This window comes from Neomonachus schauinslandi, chromosome 9, assembly GCF_002201575.2.
Source record: "Neomonachus schauinslandi chromosome 9, ASM220157v2, whole genome shotgun sequence".
NCBI lineage: Eukaryota > Metazoa > Chordata > Mammalia > Carnivora > Phocidae > Neomonachus > Neomonachus schauinslandi.
The window spans coordinates 44342591-44360424 of NC_058411.1; the positions used below are offsets into that span (position 1 = coordinate 44342591).

General features: G+C 42.8%; 1 protein-coding gene across 2 annotated transcripts in view; it reads left to right on the top strand.

Annotated features, from left to right (window-relative positions):
• The window catches only part of BMP4 (bone morphogenetic protein 4), a 7085-nt gene extending 3917 nt beyond the window's left edge, over positions 1–3168 (top strand). The window contains exons 3-4 of one of the 2 annotated variants that reach the window (XM_021701405.2): positions 753–1079; positions 2064–3168. In XM_021701405.2, coding sequence (XP_021557080.1) covers positions 753–1079; positions 2064–2920 — 1184 coding nt within the window. In that variant the 3' untranslated portion in view covers positions 2921–3168. Of the gene's footprint in view, positions 1–699; positions 1080–2063 lie in introns of both variants that reach the window. The other variant, XM_021701404.2, reaches the window with a different exon arrangement.
• The last annotated feature ends 14666 nt before the right edge of the window (positions 3169–17834 follow it).

A 17834-nucleotide genomic window follows, 5' to 3' on the forward strand; every position in this document is an offset into this window, starting at 1 on the left:
CCCCCCCCCCCCCCCCCCCCCCCCCCCCCCCCCCCGCTTTCCTGAGAGTGAGTGAGCGGACGCGATCAGATGCTTTTTGCTGGGCATTTCAAATTCATCAGCCACAGTAAAATAAACCGTCAAGCCACTCACTCGGTCAGCTCCCAGACCACGTTCTCAGTCTCAGTCTCTGGACCTCGCCGCCCTGTGTCTTCGCCCACCCTCCTGCTCCGAACCAGCTGGAAGTTGTGGAAGTTGGGCTCCGAGGGCGGAGGAAGAAGGAGGGTGGAGGAAGAGGGAGAGAGGCTGAAGGTCTGAAGTGGAGAGCGATGGCATTTTAGTTCTCCCTCCCCCACCCTTTTTTACCCCCTCAATGTTAACTGTTTATCCTTGAAGAAACCAAGCTGAGATCATGGCTCAGATAGCACTTGGGACAAAAAAAGATTAACAGGATGGAGGCTATCTGATTTGGGGTTATTTGACTGTAAACAAGTTAGACCAAGTAATTACAGGGCAATTCCTACTTTCAGGCCGTGCATGGCTGCAGCTGGTGCTGGTGGGGGTGTGTGAGGGAGAAGACACAAACTTGATCTTTCTGACCTGTTTTACATCTTGACCCTCCATCGCTGGCCTTATACGCATACGCAGAGACATCTCTATTTCTCTCTCGTTATTGGTGTTTATTTATTCTTTAACCTTCCACCTCCTCCCCCTCCCCAGAGACACCATGATTCCTGGTAACCGAATGCTGATGGTCGTTTTATTATGCCAAGTCCTGCTAGGAGGCTCGAGCCATGCTAGTTTGATACCTGAGACGGGGAAGAAAAAAGTCGCCGAGATTCAGGGCCACGCGGGAGGACGCCGCTCAGGGCAGAGCCATGAGCTCCTGCGGGACTTCGAGGCTACACTTCTGCAGATGTTCGGGCTGCGCCGCCGCCCGCAGCCTAGCAAGAGCGCCGTCATCCCAGATTACATGCGGGATCTTTACCGGCTCCAGTCTGGGGAGGAGGAGGAGGAAGAGCAGATCCATAGCATCGGTCTGGAGTATCCTGAGCGCCCAGCCAGTAGGGCCAACACCGTGAGGAGCTTCCACCACGAAGGTCAGCCCCTGCGGAGCGTCCTGGGCCGGGGAGGGCCAGTAGGGCTGGTCGGTGGGGCAGTGGAAGCCCTGGGTGGGGGAAGAGTTCAGGTTACATCAAAGCCCCAAATCCTGGAGGCCGGGGAGCAGAGCTGCTTACCTCCAAGAGCTGTGGCTGAATTTATTTTTTGGAGACAGAGGGGAGGGGTTCGGGGGAAGGGGAATGACACCGCTCAGACGTGGGCTAGCCCCTGCGGTGTGTTTTTGCTATATCAAAGCCTTTTTTGCCAGGTTTTCTGCCCGTTTTTTTTTCAAAGCACCTACTGAATTTAATATTACAGCTGTGTGTTTTTCAGGTTTATTCAATAGGGGCCTTGTAATCCGATCTGAATGTTTCCTAGCGGATGTTTCTTTTCCAAAGTAAATCTGAGTTATTAATCCACCAGCATCATTACTGTGTTGGAATTTATTTTCCCCTCTGTAACATGATCAACAAGGCATGCTCTGTGTTTCCAAGATCGCTGGGGAAATGTTTAGTAACATACTCGAAAGTTGAAGAAGAAGGAGAGGGTAGTTTTGTGCATGTTTCCTCCTGCCTCTGCTCTGTTGGCCCCCCTTTTTCTTTATAACCACTTGTAAAGAAAACTGTGTACACAAAGCCAAGAGAGCTTTAAAAGGGGAGTCTGATGGTGGTGGAGTAAGGAGTTGACACATGGAAATTATTAGACATATAAAGGAGGTTGGGAGATACTTTCTGTCTTTGGTGCTTGCTGAATGCTAGCTAAGTTTTGCTGGCTTGCTAGCAGCCCATTTATCTGCTCCTTCAAATTAAAAGATATGCTTATTTCTCCAAATAGGCTTCCACTATGTAAGCAAAATTCAGCACTCATCACCCAAAGCTTCTTGACTGAAGCTATTTCTTGACTTTACGATTTCTCAAAAAAGTTAATGTGCTTTTATTTTTTTTTTCTTTTCCTTTTTCCTTTTCCTCCTCGACTGTGCCTAGAACATTTGGAGAACATCCCAGGGACCAGCGAAAACTCTGCTTTTCGTTTCCTCTTTAACCTCAGCAGCATCCCAGAGAACGAGGTGATCTCCTCTGCAGAGCTTCGACTCTTCCGGGAGCAGGTGAACCAGGGCCCTGACTGGGAGCAGGGCTTCCACCGAATAAACATTTATGAGGTTATGAAGCCCCCGGCAGAAGTGGCGCCTGGGCACCTCATCACACGACTACTGGACACGAGACTGGTCCACCACAATGTGACACGGTGGGAAACTTTTGATGTGAGCCCTGCGGTCCTTCGTTGGACCCGGGAGAAGCAGCCGAACTACGGGCTGGCCATTGAGGTGACTCACCTCCATCAGACACGGACCCACCAGGGCCAGCATGTCAGGATTAGCCGATCGTTACCTCAAGGGAGTGGGGATTGGGCCCAGCTCCGGCCCCTCCTGGTCACTTTTGGCCATGATGGCCGTGGACATGCCTTGACCCGACGCCAGAGGGCCAAGCGGAGCCCCAAGCATCACCCACAGCGGGCCCGGAAGAAGAATAAGAACTGCCGGCGCCACTCACTTTATGTGGACTTCAGCGATGTAGGCTGGAATGACTGGATTGTGGCCCCACCAGGCTACCAGGCCTTCTACTGCCACGGGGACTGCCCCTTTCCACTGGCCGACCACCTCAACTCAACCAACCATGCCATCGTGCAGACCCTGGTCAACTCTGTCAACTCCAGTATCCCCAAAGCCTGTTGTGTTCCCACCGAACTGAGTGCCATCTCCATGCTGTACCTGGATGAGTATGACAAGGTGGTACTGAAAAATTATCAGGAGATGGTAGTAGAGGGATGTGGGTGTCGCTGAGATCAGGCAGTCCTTGGGGACATACACGTTCCCGTCCACTCATCCACACACTACACAGACTGCTTCCTTATAGCTGGACTTTTATCTTAAAAAAAAAAAAAAAGGAAAAAAAACCTAAACATTCACCTTGACCTTATTTATGACTTTACGTGCAAATGTTTTGACCATATTGATCATATATTTTGACAAAATATATTTATAACTACATATTAAAAGAAAAAATAAAATGAGTCATTATTTTAAAGGTACACTGTTCCTTTTCTCTTTAATCCTTTTTCCTTCTGCCCCCATCTCTTTTGAATGAGACTTTTTTCCTGTTGAGGGGTTGGGGGCAGGATGGAAGTCAGAGGGTGGTAACTGGAGGTGGTTAAGTTGGAGGGACAGGAAGTAAACTGATGGTAGAGAGATGGTAATTGCCAGGATGAATTGTTTTCCATTTCTATTTAACGTTAACAAGGACACAGTATCCTCTCCCATCTGGATGACACATGCCTTGGAGAAACAGTGGGATGAAAGGAGTAGGCCAGATTAAAGACTCAGTTTTGGGCTCCTTGTACATCTTTTGTTTTTGCTCACCTGTTAGAGGTGCGTCTCAGCTGAGGGTGATGGATAGAGTCTCAACTCTAGGGAATAACTCCCATCACAGCTTTTATGATACCCTAGGGTGTCTCCAGTCATGACAGGCACCAATGTTGTATTTTCAAACCAAAACTAATTTGCACATGTTTGTGTGTTTGTGTGTGTGTGTACAGGATTTGGGGGTGGTGGTGAAGTGGGTTTTATTCAATAGAATAAATAATGTGCCTTACCTTTGAAAAGTTTGGTGACCATATTTTAATATGCCACATGGTGGAATTCTCCAGTGTTTCTTGACTTTAACCCCTTGTCTCCTATTCCCCACATGAAGGCCTTCATGGAGTTCGAAATTCTAACAGTTTGGGCTGGATGGCAATGGGATCAGAAACTGAAGGGTCAAAATTTCTAAGGAGGCACTGTGAAAACATTGTGTCCTTTATGCAATCTCAAGTCAAATGCCAGCTCCCCTTCTCTAGAGCTGGGCAGAAAGTGAGATACCTAGTGGATGTGCTACTCAAAGCCAGGGTTTCTTCCAGGAAAAAGCCCAATTTCTGGCCAAGAAGGAAAATGCTACTATGTTGAGTATCCCTCAGTTAGGGACTTGCCATTAAGGCAGAGAACTGGCTCTCTGGAATGACATGTATGTAAAAGCTAAGAGGACCAGAGGAAGAGACCTTTGCTTTTTCTTACTTGCCACTAACAACTAAATTAAGCCTTGGCATTTTGGCCTGCTTAGGTTCATTTCTTATGTGTGTACTTTTTCCTGCATAGGTTTGGGTAGGTTTGGGGGCAAAAGCTGTGTCTTTGTATAGTCTGTGTGAGGTGGGCTGATAGGAGTGCATTTCTCCCTCATGAAGGTGGAAGGTACCAGTGGTAGTGGTGGTGGGGGTGTGTGTGTGTGCACCCCCTGCATTCATGTACACAACTCTTCCATGTGCTCTTGGGGGGTTCGGGTGAGGCAGGATTCATTTTTGTTTTTAATTACTAAAGTCCTACAATCTTCCAAAAGGAGCAGCTTAGTGGAAACCAATAAAAATAGAAGTAGAGCGGTTGCCAAAGCCCCAGCTCCCCGGAGAGCGCAGGTGGAGAGAGGAGATCAGAGCCCCAGGCAAAGGCAGCAAGACTCCACAGTTCCTCCAAACTCCCCGCGAGAGGGATACTGCTCCCCTCTTCAAGCCCCCCAGGTCGCTGCCCCTTTGATTAATGGTATGGAGGTCGAATAAATCATTTAGGGGAAGCCCATTATGGGTTCCCCTCAGGCGGCCTTGATTTGTTTTGCCCGATTTCCAGCAACTTTCTGAAATGTCCGTATTATTGGAAAGGAACCCGCACGCAGATCTCTGGCGCTTGGACAAATTATCAGAGGGCGAATCCGGAGCCTGGTGGTTGCCGGGCTCAGGTCACTTTCTAGCAACCACCCTGCCCCCCAACCTCCCCCTCCTTCTACTGGCTTATTTTCAGGAATGGATAATGTTGTTTATTTGTTCAGCCAAATATTTGGTCTGGGGAATTTACCGTGAAATTCTGTGAATTGCATATACCTAGTTAACAAAATAGTCCTAATGCCACAAATGCTAGCATGAAAAACGAGCTACGGCCAGCTTTAACTCTTTAAATTCTGTTTGAAGGCACAGTCCTGAGGCCCGGGGACATAAGGGGTTGAATGTGTGTGGGGATGATTTAATTTAGGGTTCAGTGTTATATTTTTGGGAGTACTTTATGGAAGTTGTAGACTGATACTTGGCATCGCTTTTGGATCAAGCCTGCCACCCCGCCCCCCACCCCCAGTTTCTCTTTCCCAGAGAAATGTTCCCTTTACTTGAAGAAAGATGGCGAGGGAGAATCGCTCTTGAGGAGTTCAGCAAAGTCGTAACCACATTAGAAGAGCTGCTGGGTCGATCCCTACCCAACCTTTAAACTGGAACCGGCTTCCTAGGAGCTTAAGAAAAAAGAGGGGAAGGGAGTAAGGGCCCGGAACGCATCACACATTCCCCGGCTTTCGTTGCATAAGGCGCTCAGAACCTGCCAGGTGACCTGCTGACTTTGTTTTCTGTCTTGACCGTGCTTCATTCCACCACCCCCTTGCCGCCGGGCAGCACCACACTGAGAGGACTCTGGGCAGCCGCGGCGCTGGCAGACCCCAATAATCACCCGGCCTTGGACGCACGTCAAGATCCGGCCCGACAGGCCCCGCCCCGCGCCTGCTCCCGGAGCTCCCCCGGCCGGCGGCGGCGGGGGCGCCAGGGGGCGTCCTCCCCGCCGGGGACTGGACTGTGCGCTCGACGGCCGCGCGGGAGACGCTCGGCGGGCTGGCTCCTCGCAGCCTCCTTCCATGCGGGCTGCGGATTTCAGGTTCCCCCCGCTCGCCGCGCCACCCGAGCTGACCACCCGTCCGGCTCGTCCGCACTCTGGGCCCCGGAGCTCAGGTGAAACTCTTTCTCCAAAGACAGATGGATCTGATTAGTGCGCGCCGGTCCTAAGGGCGGGTCCTCGGCACATTTAACGTGAAATGGGGTCAAGCGGCCGTGCGGAGCGGTGGAGTCTGGGGAAAAAGCTCACCCGGGTGGAAGGGTGGAGGGGCGTAAGAAGGGTCGAGATCTTTCGGCGTTTTCTGTGCGGGGCGGAAAGCAGACATGAGGGAGCAGCGAGGCTCTGCTTGCACAGAGCTCATAGTGGGTCCGCATCTTGGAGTGACAAACTGGGAGCGCGGGTGAGTGGAGAACAGACCCACTGACGGAGGGTCGGACGTCAGGTCCCACTAGCTGCCCTCCCAGCCTCCTCGGGATGCACAGGGCCCTGGGGTCCGGCTGAATTGCCTCCATTACTCCCCACTGCAGTGAAGGAGAACAGTAGAGGCCGAGGGTGTGCAAGAATGGGTTGACTGATTTCTTTCAGAAATGAGATGCCAAGCCCATAATACTTGACAGCACCTCAGCTGACCTCCTCTGGGCCTTTGGGCCTCCCAGAGACGCACAGTGCCCATACCTTCACCCACCACCCAAAGGCCAGAGCTCAAAATGGTGACCCCTAAGATGAATCAAGGAAAATAAAACTTGAGGCACAAGTCTCCAAACTCTTTGTGCTCCGTGATACTTTTGCTTCAAGACACAGCAAATTGTATAAAATGTACACACATTCTCTTTTTTAAATGAAAAGATAATACAAAAGCTACGCTGGTGACCTTACATTACCCGAGAAATCAGAAAGTTGTTAGTATGCCCTGGAGGAATTTAGGATAACTGGGGGACTGCCAAAGTAGAATCGATGTAGAATTATTCAGGCATATTATCTGAGATAGACTAGCACCATTCTGAAAACTGGAAATACATTCAGAGTGGTTACAAATGTGGCCCCAGTGGCCCCATTTCCCCATGTTTTCAACACTTAGTGGCAGAATAAATACACAATTCAAAACTGCAGTGATTGCCCATGAAGCAAAGTGGCTGGTTTTAGGAAAAATCGTCAATTGCTCTAATATTTTTAAAAAACTGGAAAATTTGAAAAATAAGAAAACTCAAGGTATGCAACATTTAGTCAAGCCTAGAAAAAGAAATCAGAGTATCTGCTCACTGAGGAAGCCACTTGAAATTAGAATTCATAAGTCACTTTACCTGAGGTATCAACTGAATCAGGTTCCAATTGTCTCTGCTTTTTCTCTCTCTTCAAAATAGTCTCTAAGAACCCTGAGTAAAATATAAATGCTGTTACGTTGTTCAGAACTATTCAGAAAATATAATACTATAGGATTCATTACTATAGAAATGTTTACTTCAAAAATGTGAAATTTGAGGAAAAGAAGACAAGATGGAACAATAATTTGCTGAGTTTTGTTACTAATGAGAATTTCTTAAGCCTCGATTTCAGTCGGTTTTGCCACAGTTTCTGAAGAAAAGATCTCATTGATCTCTCTTGACCTTTTATAACTTGGTTTCTAATGGAAATATTTAAAAATGACAAGGTCCCCCCCCCCCATCATAAGTACTTGAATCCCCTTTTGCCAGGGTGCAAAGAGATTCTGGTTTTGCATAGTTTCATTGTCAGTACCTCAGCAATATGTTTTTTCAGTTTTATTAACTGAATCCATGGCCAGCAGATAATTTTCCTCAGGATCCACAGCATACTGATTGAGAGTTTAAAATACTGGATTCTATTCTTTACTCCTGACATCGTTTCTCTGTCCCTCTGGTACCAGCAACTGACTCCATCCTGTGCATAGTTGCCCATAATTCAGTTGAGAAAATGTATAACTCTGTTCCTCTTAAGCTTTATGCTGATTTAATTTTTAATCCTTGTCATTTGTTTTCAAAGCCGTTTTTATTAAGGTAGGACCCAGGGTAAGAGTCCAAAGATATGCACTTTGCGGGGAGGGGGGAGGGAGAGTAGAGAGAGGGAAAGAAAATTTCTAATTGAATTCAATTTGGCTTAGACTTATATTGATTATTCTGAAAAATAATGTAGTGCTGTTTTTTAAGGATAACAACAGGTATGGTTAAGGATATATCCAATATCCCTTGAATTCACCTAGGATTCCAAAGTTAGAAAAGGTGTATATTTTGAAAACTGACTTGCAAACCCTTTTTAATTGGTCAGTGAGAACTATATAACCCAAAGCATTAACTTCACCCCCAGAAAGTTCAGACTCAGGTATTCAATGTGCAATTGTAAGATCTCATTCTAGTTGCTTAAATGCAACCATGTCTTCTTCCTTCTATTGTTTCTAGTCTGTATTTAAATATTTTAAAGAAATTTATAAGAAAGCAAATTTACTTGGAGCCTCATCATCCAAAAACAACTCTTTATGTTTTTCTGTGTTGTTTTTCAGCTTTTGTTCATATATTTGCATATTTTCATACAGCTTTTATTTTTCCTTCTGTTGTTCTTCATTTCAGAAAATTTAATGACCATAACATATTTAAGATCTCAAATGTATGGTTTATATGCATGGTAATGTGGATCGCCTTCCCTTCTGTGTGAAAGTGAGCTGGGTCCAAGACTGACATAATTATCCTCAGGTAATTTTAAGTAGCCTGGCTATAATTTCCAAATTTCATTAAGATTTTTACTGATTTCTTTAAGTCTCAAATGTTGTGGTCCCCATACTAAAGAGAATGCTCCTTGGGTTACCTGACTGACATCTAGGGCTCAGACAATTTTATACTGAAGGACTTGTGCCCACCTGATTTAGTCATCTGTGGAATATGTGCCTTCTCTGGAGCAAGTCAGTTGTGACCCAGAGAAGGAAAGACATGCTTAAGAGCTGTCTCATACACTCAGAAGTCATTGGTTGAGCAGTTTCCTACTGGACTCAATGTGTGCCCCTCATTTTCTTGCCCTGACTTACTGCACTGGTTTTCTTGGGAACTGAGGGCTATGGGACAGGGAGGCAGAATTATCTAAATATAGTAATTACCAAATTGAAACCTATTCAGTTAGGTTACTAGGCTCAGAACCGACCTTGACACTTGCAACCTTCAGATTCCAGTTGGTTGGGGTCAAACACAAATGTCGAGTTGCTGAGTGATTTCCACAGGCTTCTTTTGTGTACCTTAACTAGGGCAGACAAAAGATGTTTTTCCAATGGGACTCATTCTTTAGGAGACCTGACCCTTGAAGGAGCAAACTAATCTCAGGTGATTTTGAGGTTTTAGGGCACTAAGAGATCTTTTAGAGCATGGAGAAGTAATTTGTTCAATGGTACCTTAAAAGAGTTAATTTATCTCCAAAAGGTGAGTTCTTTTACTATCATGAGTCCTTCACTTCCTCTGAGATCAGACTCATAATTTGCATAGCAAAGCATTCCATTTCTTTGGAAAGGAGGGGGTGGGGACTGTTAACAAGGAGAGTCGGTTTTCCCACAGTCTTTCACAGCTCAGGAGTGTGCTAAGTGGGTTTGATCAACCTTTCCCCTCCCCTAAACTCCAAAAGCTCAGACTCTTTTGCTCATTATGTATCTTGAGATTGAGCAGTTTTTCCGGATGGAAGAGTTGTAGGATTTAGCATATAGTTGTTGAGAGGACAGGTCTGCTAAGCGTCCTTGTTTGGTTTGGCCACTTAGTGTAGACTTACAGGTGAAACTTCAGGAAAACAAACAGACCCCACTCACATCCCTCCTCCTCTTCTTCACAGACATCGCATTTTATTTTTAATAAAAAACCCAGATAAATCAAGGAGGAGGTTTTTGATATATTGATGGCACTCTGCTTGGGAATTAGACAAATTTATCTTGATATTATGTTTGTCACTTGGTTATCCTGCTCATTCTACTCAGTCATACAGGCAGTTAAATCACAGTCTCTGAGGGCCTACACTAGGTGTAGGTTATTGTTTATTTGGTTGTTACTTAATGGTTCTCCAGAAGGAGCTCATAATTTGTTTTAACCAAATATGCCTTACCTTAGAGACCCACCACCATACGCACACAATCTTCATTCTAGAAGATTGAACGCTCTGAGGTTCAAATTCGCATGAGATATATTGAGGCTTCTTTTAATGTGTCTACTATTTCCAAATTGGGAGATCAGTCACAGGGATCTGAGGGAAGAAACCAGGCTTTTAATAAGCTCTGTCAGTAAGAAGGGGCAATTACAAAAATATAAAAGATTTGCTGCTAGAAGCCAAACTGTGATTTTGAGTTGAAACTATTACATTTTGAGCATTTGTGGGAGAATCTAAATCTTGCCATATCTCCCTAAGATCAATGGCGTTGTATGACAAGTCATGGTGACTTTAAGAACAGTAAACTTAGAGAAAGAGGAAAACAATGACAAGCAAGACAAAATGATCTGTGGTCTTTTCTGCACGGTTCTACCCATTGACAGAGTTTATAGGTTTCTGTAACCCTGTAGGCTCTGGGGAGGGGAGTATAACTAGGTGGGGGAGAGTCAGGAAGGGGCTTCTCTTTTCCCTAGAATAGGGAATGTGAAAATGTACTCAGGTTGTGCAAACATAATTAAATATAAATACCCAGAATTTTAAACAGAAATGTACGAGTCTCCTAAAATAAACATTAATTTATATATAATTGATGGCATCCCTGTGTTGTAATGCTGGGATATTGTTGTTTTTGTTTGTTTCTTAAAAGGTATAGATATGTGAATAGGTAGAAGTCTGGCATCGGTGGGAAAATTATGATGAGCTTGAAAATGCCCCCTAGGTTAACTTAATGCAACACTAAAATCTCCTTGAACATACTGTATGGCACTTGAAAGATATTCAGAAGGGTCAATGAATGGGGAAGAATATTCCCTCAAGTTTTAGGATAATAATAGTAGACAGGCCTTAGCAGATATAAAAATGTTATAAAATGACAATTATAAGAAGCTCTTATTATTAGGTCATCAACAGAAAAAGGAATCAATGAAATAAGCAGATAGCTCAGAAATAGATTTAAGGTATTGTTAGAGCTGGACACCTGACAAATTAGAAGCAATATAGGTGTAGTACAGGAATTACCAAGAATTGCCACTTGGTTAATTGCATATCCTGCAAAAATGATTATTAAATCATTTTGTGTAAATCACACCAATCTTTAGAAACATATTAAACATAATATGTCTAAACATATTAAAGAGCTAATCATGTTTTTAAGTACAGGAAAATTGAATTCCCTATTATCCAACCTAGTAAAGAAACACACATTCAGAATATTTAAGAAATTGAGGGTATCATTAAAAGTAAAGAAACTAGGTTTGATATGCAGAGGTTTTAAAAAAAATTTATAACAAAATGTAATACATTTAAAAGGCAAAACAGTCCAGTATGACTAGGACAAGTACTTGATGAATATTAACTATAAAATATAAAAATTATGGCTATAATCCAAAGTCCATATGAAGATTTATAGTCAAAGTAACTGTAACTGAACAGAAGTTTAGACCAGAGGTTGGCAAGCTTTTTCTGTAAAAGGCTGGAGAGTAAGTGTTTCAGGCTTTGTGGGCCATAGGTCTCTGCTGTTTTTGTACAAAAGCAGCCACAGAGAATAGTAAACAACTGCATGAGGCTATGTCCCAATAAAACTTTATTTATGAACACAGAAATTTGAAATTCCATATAATTTTCACATGTTATAAAATATTCTTCTTTTGATTTTTAAAGACTAAAAATATATTCTTGAACTCTACATATGAAAGTAATGATATACTGTATGTTGGCTAATTGAACTTAAATTTTAAAAAATGACTAAAAATATAAAAGCTATTCTTAGTTCATAGGCTGTACAGCAATAGGCAGCAGGCTGGATTTGGCCTGAAGGCAGTAGACTGTCAACTCCTGCATTTAGCCAGTGTTCCCCGAAGAATTTTCCTTGAAAAAAATAGTCTCAAGAGCTTTTTTTATGAAAACAGAATGCCATGACCAAATATACTTGGGAAACCCTGTGAACTATGTTACCCTCTTGGAAATTTACAATGAACGTCCACATTGTAAAACCCTTGAAAATCTCACAGGGAGAAACCTGCTTCACTTAGGTGAAGCAGTGATGCTTCAACTTATTTAACCATAGAACCCCCTCTTTGTCCCACAGATCTTCAGCCCTATAAGGCTTTGGCCTGATTGGGCCTTTGCCCATCTCTCTGAGGACACTTCTGTCCTCTTTTCTTCTTGTTAACTAGATGCCAGCCACCCAGGTCTTCTTTCTGTTGTTTAACCACCAAATATGTTCCTTCCTGCCTTGAATGTTCTTCTATCTGCTGTTCCCTCTGTCTAAGAGTTTCTGCTGCAAGATCTTCACAAGGCTGGACTTCTTGCTCAGGTCCCGATTCCAGTGCCTCCTCGGTGAGGCCGTCTCTGACGTGCTATTCTAGAACAGCTCCCTCCTTCCAGCCTGCTCAAGCACAGGATTCAGGCTGTGTTCTTCACCGAAAGATAAAAGAAATTTTCTCTTTGTGTGTGTATGTGTATGTATCACATTCTCATTGCAACGAAAGCTCCATGAGAGTGAGAACCTTGTCCCTCTTGTCTTCCTTTGATCATCCTGTCCTTAAATGAAGCATCTGCCACATAAAATACATGCAATATAGTTTTATCTAGAGAGATTGAAAGAGATACAGAAATAGAGAGAGAGATGGGGGAGGGGAGAAGGGGGAGAGAAAGTATTTCACAGATCACATTTCACATTTTTGGAAATACTATTTTGTGCACGAGAAAAACAAATGCTAAATTATCACTTTGAAAAAATGCACAATGTCACTAGCAATTACAATGCAAATTAATACCACAGAAAGTTTACATTCCAACTCCGTTTACTCTAAAGAGTTCATGTAATCATACCCATCAATTGCTGATGTTTCTCTAAATGGATCCAATTTTTTTTTTTTTTTCTGGGGCATCCAAGGAAACTGCAATCAGAGCTATAAAATTGTTTATATGCTTTGACACTTTGGGGACACACTTCATAAATAATCTGTAGAGGAAAGCAGTGTTGTTTTCAATAGGTTGATATCAACACTACAAAGATTGGAAACAATCTTTCTATGATTGCTAAAAATGACAATAGTGTAAATTACATCAATACTTGGATTTGTTCATTAAGCAATAGTAAATGAGAGGAGCAGAACACAACATATATGTCCTCTGATTACACTGATGTAAAATGTGCACCCACCCACTAAACATAGCCAGACTAGAAACTGCAATAAAGCATATTAAATTTCATGTTTGCTGCAGTCTGTTCTCTGTAAAGTTAAAAAGTTGACCGTGAGAGAGAAGGAGAGAGATTGGAGCTTGTCTGCACTGAGGATAGAAAACCAGTTCTATACATGCTTTATCTTTCTGAGGTCAAAGAGAGAAGACAAATATCCTGAAGTAAGAGTGGCAAACTTACCCTCTTCAGCCTTGCAAGGTAAGTCTGAGCCTGTGGCCCCAAAGGCATTTCTCAGTTATCTCACTTAGCTGTGCTCTGAGTCCTTTGAGAAGCAGAAAGTTACTATGCACTATGAAGTATTTCCATTAAATAGGGTACTTGGGCATAAATTACATGGAAGACACTAGTTCCTACCCCTTGAATTTATTAGCTCTGTCCTGTTGGTTTCAGTAGTTAATAAACACCTGCTGTTTAAAACTTTCAAGAGCAAAAACTTTCCCAAGTGAAGATTAGCTAAGGAGCAAAAGCTTGGCCCCATATTTACAGGGTTCTCGGGGGTCCCAGTCCAGTAAGGAGTGAATGCCAAAGTGCCCACCTGAGTGCTTTGCAAGACTGTTTGATCTGAGATACGAAGATCCACTGGTGTATACATGAGCTCTGTGGATGAGCACTGGGCCGAGGAGAACTGTTAGGTAATTATAGCATCCATAGTGTCCGACGCGCCACCCAGCTGAGCCTCATAGTTTGCACTGGGAGTGGGCGTCATAAGGATAGTGAGACTTAATTAATGCTTATGACAACTTGTCCAGATTCATGGGAGAAAAGCACTATGTAAAAGGCAGTGTGTTAATGAGTTTGGGAAAATGATGCCTTTTTTTTTTTTTTTTTTAAGAGCTGATTGGGTAGAAATGTTGTCATTCTAAAGATTCATTTTAATTTGTTTGCAAGTTTTGGACAAATTCTTTTCTCATCATACAAGTCAGGCTTATTTGGAGTATAGTGAATATTTTGACAGCATATGAACTTGAAGAATTAAGATTTGACTGGTCATATATGTAAAATATCATCATTCTCATCAATGAATAAATAGAATCAATTGTTCAGTTCATATATGTCATTATGCCACTTCTTTATTGCGTGCCGAGTAAGCAAATACAGTTTCTGCAAAATACCATACTTTACAATCCAGGAAAAATTTTTACCGAAGTTTAAAGAAACACAGTGGCTAACAATGCATATTCATATATAATTTTCTTCTTGGCTTTAAAATAATGAAAGCATGATATAAAAAAATATGTTTGAAGTGCTATCAATTGAAAATTATCATTTCAGATGATAAATCAGATAGCTGGCTAAGTAATTGTTCATGTGCTTTCTTTTAAAAAGAGTATTTAGGGCGCCTGGGTGGCTCAGTTGGTTAAGCAACTGCCTTCGGCTCAGGTCATGATCCTGGAGTCCCGGGATCGAGTCCCGCATCGGGCTCCCTGCTCGGCAGGGAGTCTGCTTCTCCCTCTGACCCTCCTCCCTCTCATGCTCTCTGTCTCTCATTCTCTCTCTCTCAAATAAATAAATCTTAAAAAAAAAAAAAAGAGTATTTAAACACTGGAGGCAGAAAATAAGCAGGGTTAATGTAAAGTTGCACAGTTGAAATAAATTGCACACAATATTTGTAATGTCACTAGCTCACTTACATGGCATGAGATATAGAAACAATTTTTTTTTTAGTAGATTACCTGTAATTTTAAAGACAATGTAACATGAGAATATAGGGAGCCTTGGTGGCTCAGTCAGTTAAGCGTCTGCCTTCAGCTCAGGCCATGATCTCAGGGTCCTGGGATCGAGCCCCGCATTGGGCTCCCTGCTCAGCGGGGAGCCTGCTTCTCCCTCTCCCTCTGCCTGCCACTCTTCCTCCTTATGCTCTCTCGCTCTCTCTCAAATAAATAAATAAAATTTAAAGAAATACAAAGTAACATGAGAATAAATTACTAACTGATATGTACTTCCATAGCTTATGAGCCTGTGTTCTAGGTGTGTATGGGACCTAAGATTAGCATAGTTCTCAGCTATGGAGCAGCATGTCTGGTGTTCTAGTGAAAATTATTCTGCAGACAAGGTGTCATCATCCTATTTAATTTATAATAATTGTTTTTTAATATTTGAGAATGATCCTTTTTTATTACTAAAGGAGATGCTTAGAATATCCTTACTATTACACTATAATTTTCCTGTAACAGATGCTTAACTCAGCAGTTCCAGTTCATTCATTCGTAAGTGTTTCATTAGGCTAAAAGCACTTAGTAGCAGAGCTACAAAATAAGGAAAGTTACTCAGGTGCTGGAGACCACAGATATTAAGATTTTGTGCTGACTCTTAATTCTGCTTACATTTGGTTTGAATGATTTGATGGCTCTTTATCCTTTTCTCAGGTGTGCAAATTATTCTCCTCTTTAAATTGCATTTTTAATAGAAAACTGTACCTGATCCGTTTGCCTAGGGAAATACAAAGATGTTACAGAGAATCTTGAGTCATCCATTTATAAAGTCATGAATCTAGAAACTCATTTTGCACACTAATCTATAATATTTATGATTTTCAAAATGAAAGGATGATTTTGAGCACGAAGACTGGAATGCCTCAAAATGAGAATTAGACCAGGTTACCAAGGAAGCCTATGAAGACAGGGTGGGATGTGTTAAGAGTGAATTTGGAACAGCCCAAGGAAAAAAAAGATCAAACCAAGAAAAAAAGACTGTAATGGGATTTGATTTGATGAAGAAAGCGAATTCATAGTAGAAAACAATTTGTGTTTAGCCTTAGATTTTACATTTGGCCAAGTGCGAGCAGGAAACCAGAACAGATAATATATATGAGGGCAGAAAACCCAAGAGGCTTGAGGAACTTGTGAAAGCTTAGATAATTGATCTGACAGTATTCAGATCTTTAGGTTCTGATGATTAAAAACCACCCTAGGGTCAAAGAATTGGGTGAAGTCACCACAAAGTGTGAAAGGAACATTCCGAAGAATTTGGAGTTCACTGACAAAGATGCCTAAATAAAATAATAAATGTATTTTTAAAAAGAAAATCTGCTCACCAATCTAATATGTGTAATGACTCAAGTCTATCACAAATTGTCTTAAATATAAGCTTTCAGAGAACAAGTGAAATTTGAACTAGACCTTAAAGGTTGAGAATTGGATCCCTTCAGAAGTTTCTGACCTGCTGTATCCCACGTGGACTTTGAGGCCTTTTTCCATCAGTGTCCTTGACTTGCACTGCTTTTCCACATAGATTTTTGTCTCCAGGTTCCTCACGGGACAAAATCATCCTGAATTATTACGGCAGTCCGCTCTGACTGTGCCACCGAGGGAAAGTAACCGATTTTGTAAACCGATACCTTGACCTTGCCCCTGAGCAGACAATGCTATAACCAACTTAGCTAACTAGTCACAGACCTAAGTAGATGAGCTTGGCTGACTGAGGGGAAGCAATAAATTATGTTTGTATTGACCTTAGTAAACCTTTTAATTCCTTCCCACATGATACAGTTCTCAACAAATTGGGAAAATATGGCCTAGAGTCTCGGTAATTGCACAAGCGCAGATCAATGGCCATATGGCCTGTAGCATCAGTTTTATGCCTTGGTGTCCTCAGTTTCATCATCTGCAGGGAACGGTGGGGTGCTTAAACTCCAGGCCATTCCCTCTCATGGGCCCCAAGAGGATGGTGACCTTTTGTTGCCTACAGTGGTAGGAGGGAAGGGATGTGGCCTCCTACCCCATTAGGGAGGAAGTACTGGTCCAGGTATGTCAGGGGTCAGGGTTGACAGGAGGAGGCCTGAATGTTATTGTTGCATTTCCCCTAGCAGCTGGTCTCTCAGATGGGCAAGAGGGACCCAATTTGCCCCCTCGCACCATTTGTTTGGCTGCTGGTTGCTATCGACTTGAGTGGAAAGCTTCCTGAAGTGTCCTGGGCTTTTGGTCTCTGCCTGCTCACTAATAACTTGCTTCATGATCCCTCTCTTAGTTGCAAAGGGTAACACATGAAACACTTCAGTGACCTCCAAGTTGAAAAGTTTATACAATTTGTAGGAAATCCGCTCCTTCATTCACTCAGTACATAACTGTTGAGTAACTACTATCATGTGTCACCACTGTAGTTAGCAGAGAGCATACCGAATAAGATTCAGCTTTTGCTCTGGAGGAAGTTCCGTGTATTTGATGACACTGACATGTCTATACATAATGACTCTCTTAGTTTACTAGGGCGGTGGTAAGAAAATACCACATTCTGGGATTAAACAGGAGAAACATATATTCTCACAGTTCTGGAAACCGGAAGTCCAAGATCAAGGTATCAGCAGGTTTAGCTTCTCCTGGGACCTCTTCTCTTGCTTTGTAGATAGCCACTTTTTCCTGTGTTCACACATGGTCTCTCCTCTGCATGCACACATCCTTGGTGTGTCTTCATGTGTCTGAATGTCCTCTTCTCATAAGGACACCAGTCAGATTGGGTTAAGGCTCACCCTAAAGGCCTCATTTGAACTCAGTCACCTCTTTAAAGGCCTTATGATATTCTGAGATACTGAGGGTTAGGGTTTTAAAAATGAATTTTGGGTGAACACAATGGTGAGATAAGTGTTAACAGGTATGGAAAGTTCTATGTGAACTCAGATGGTATCTTGGGACCAGGATGAACATCAACTCTCAATATTACTAGAGGCTGAAGCAGGTGTCGTGGTGGCAATTATTCATAAAT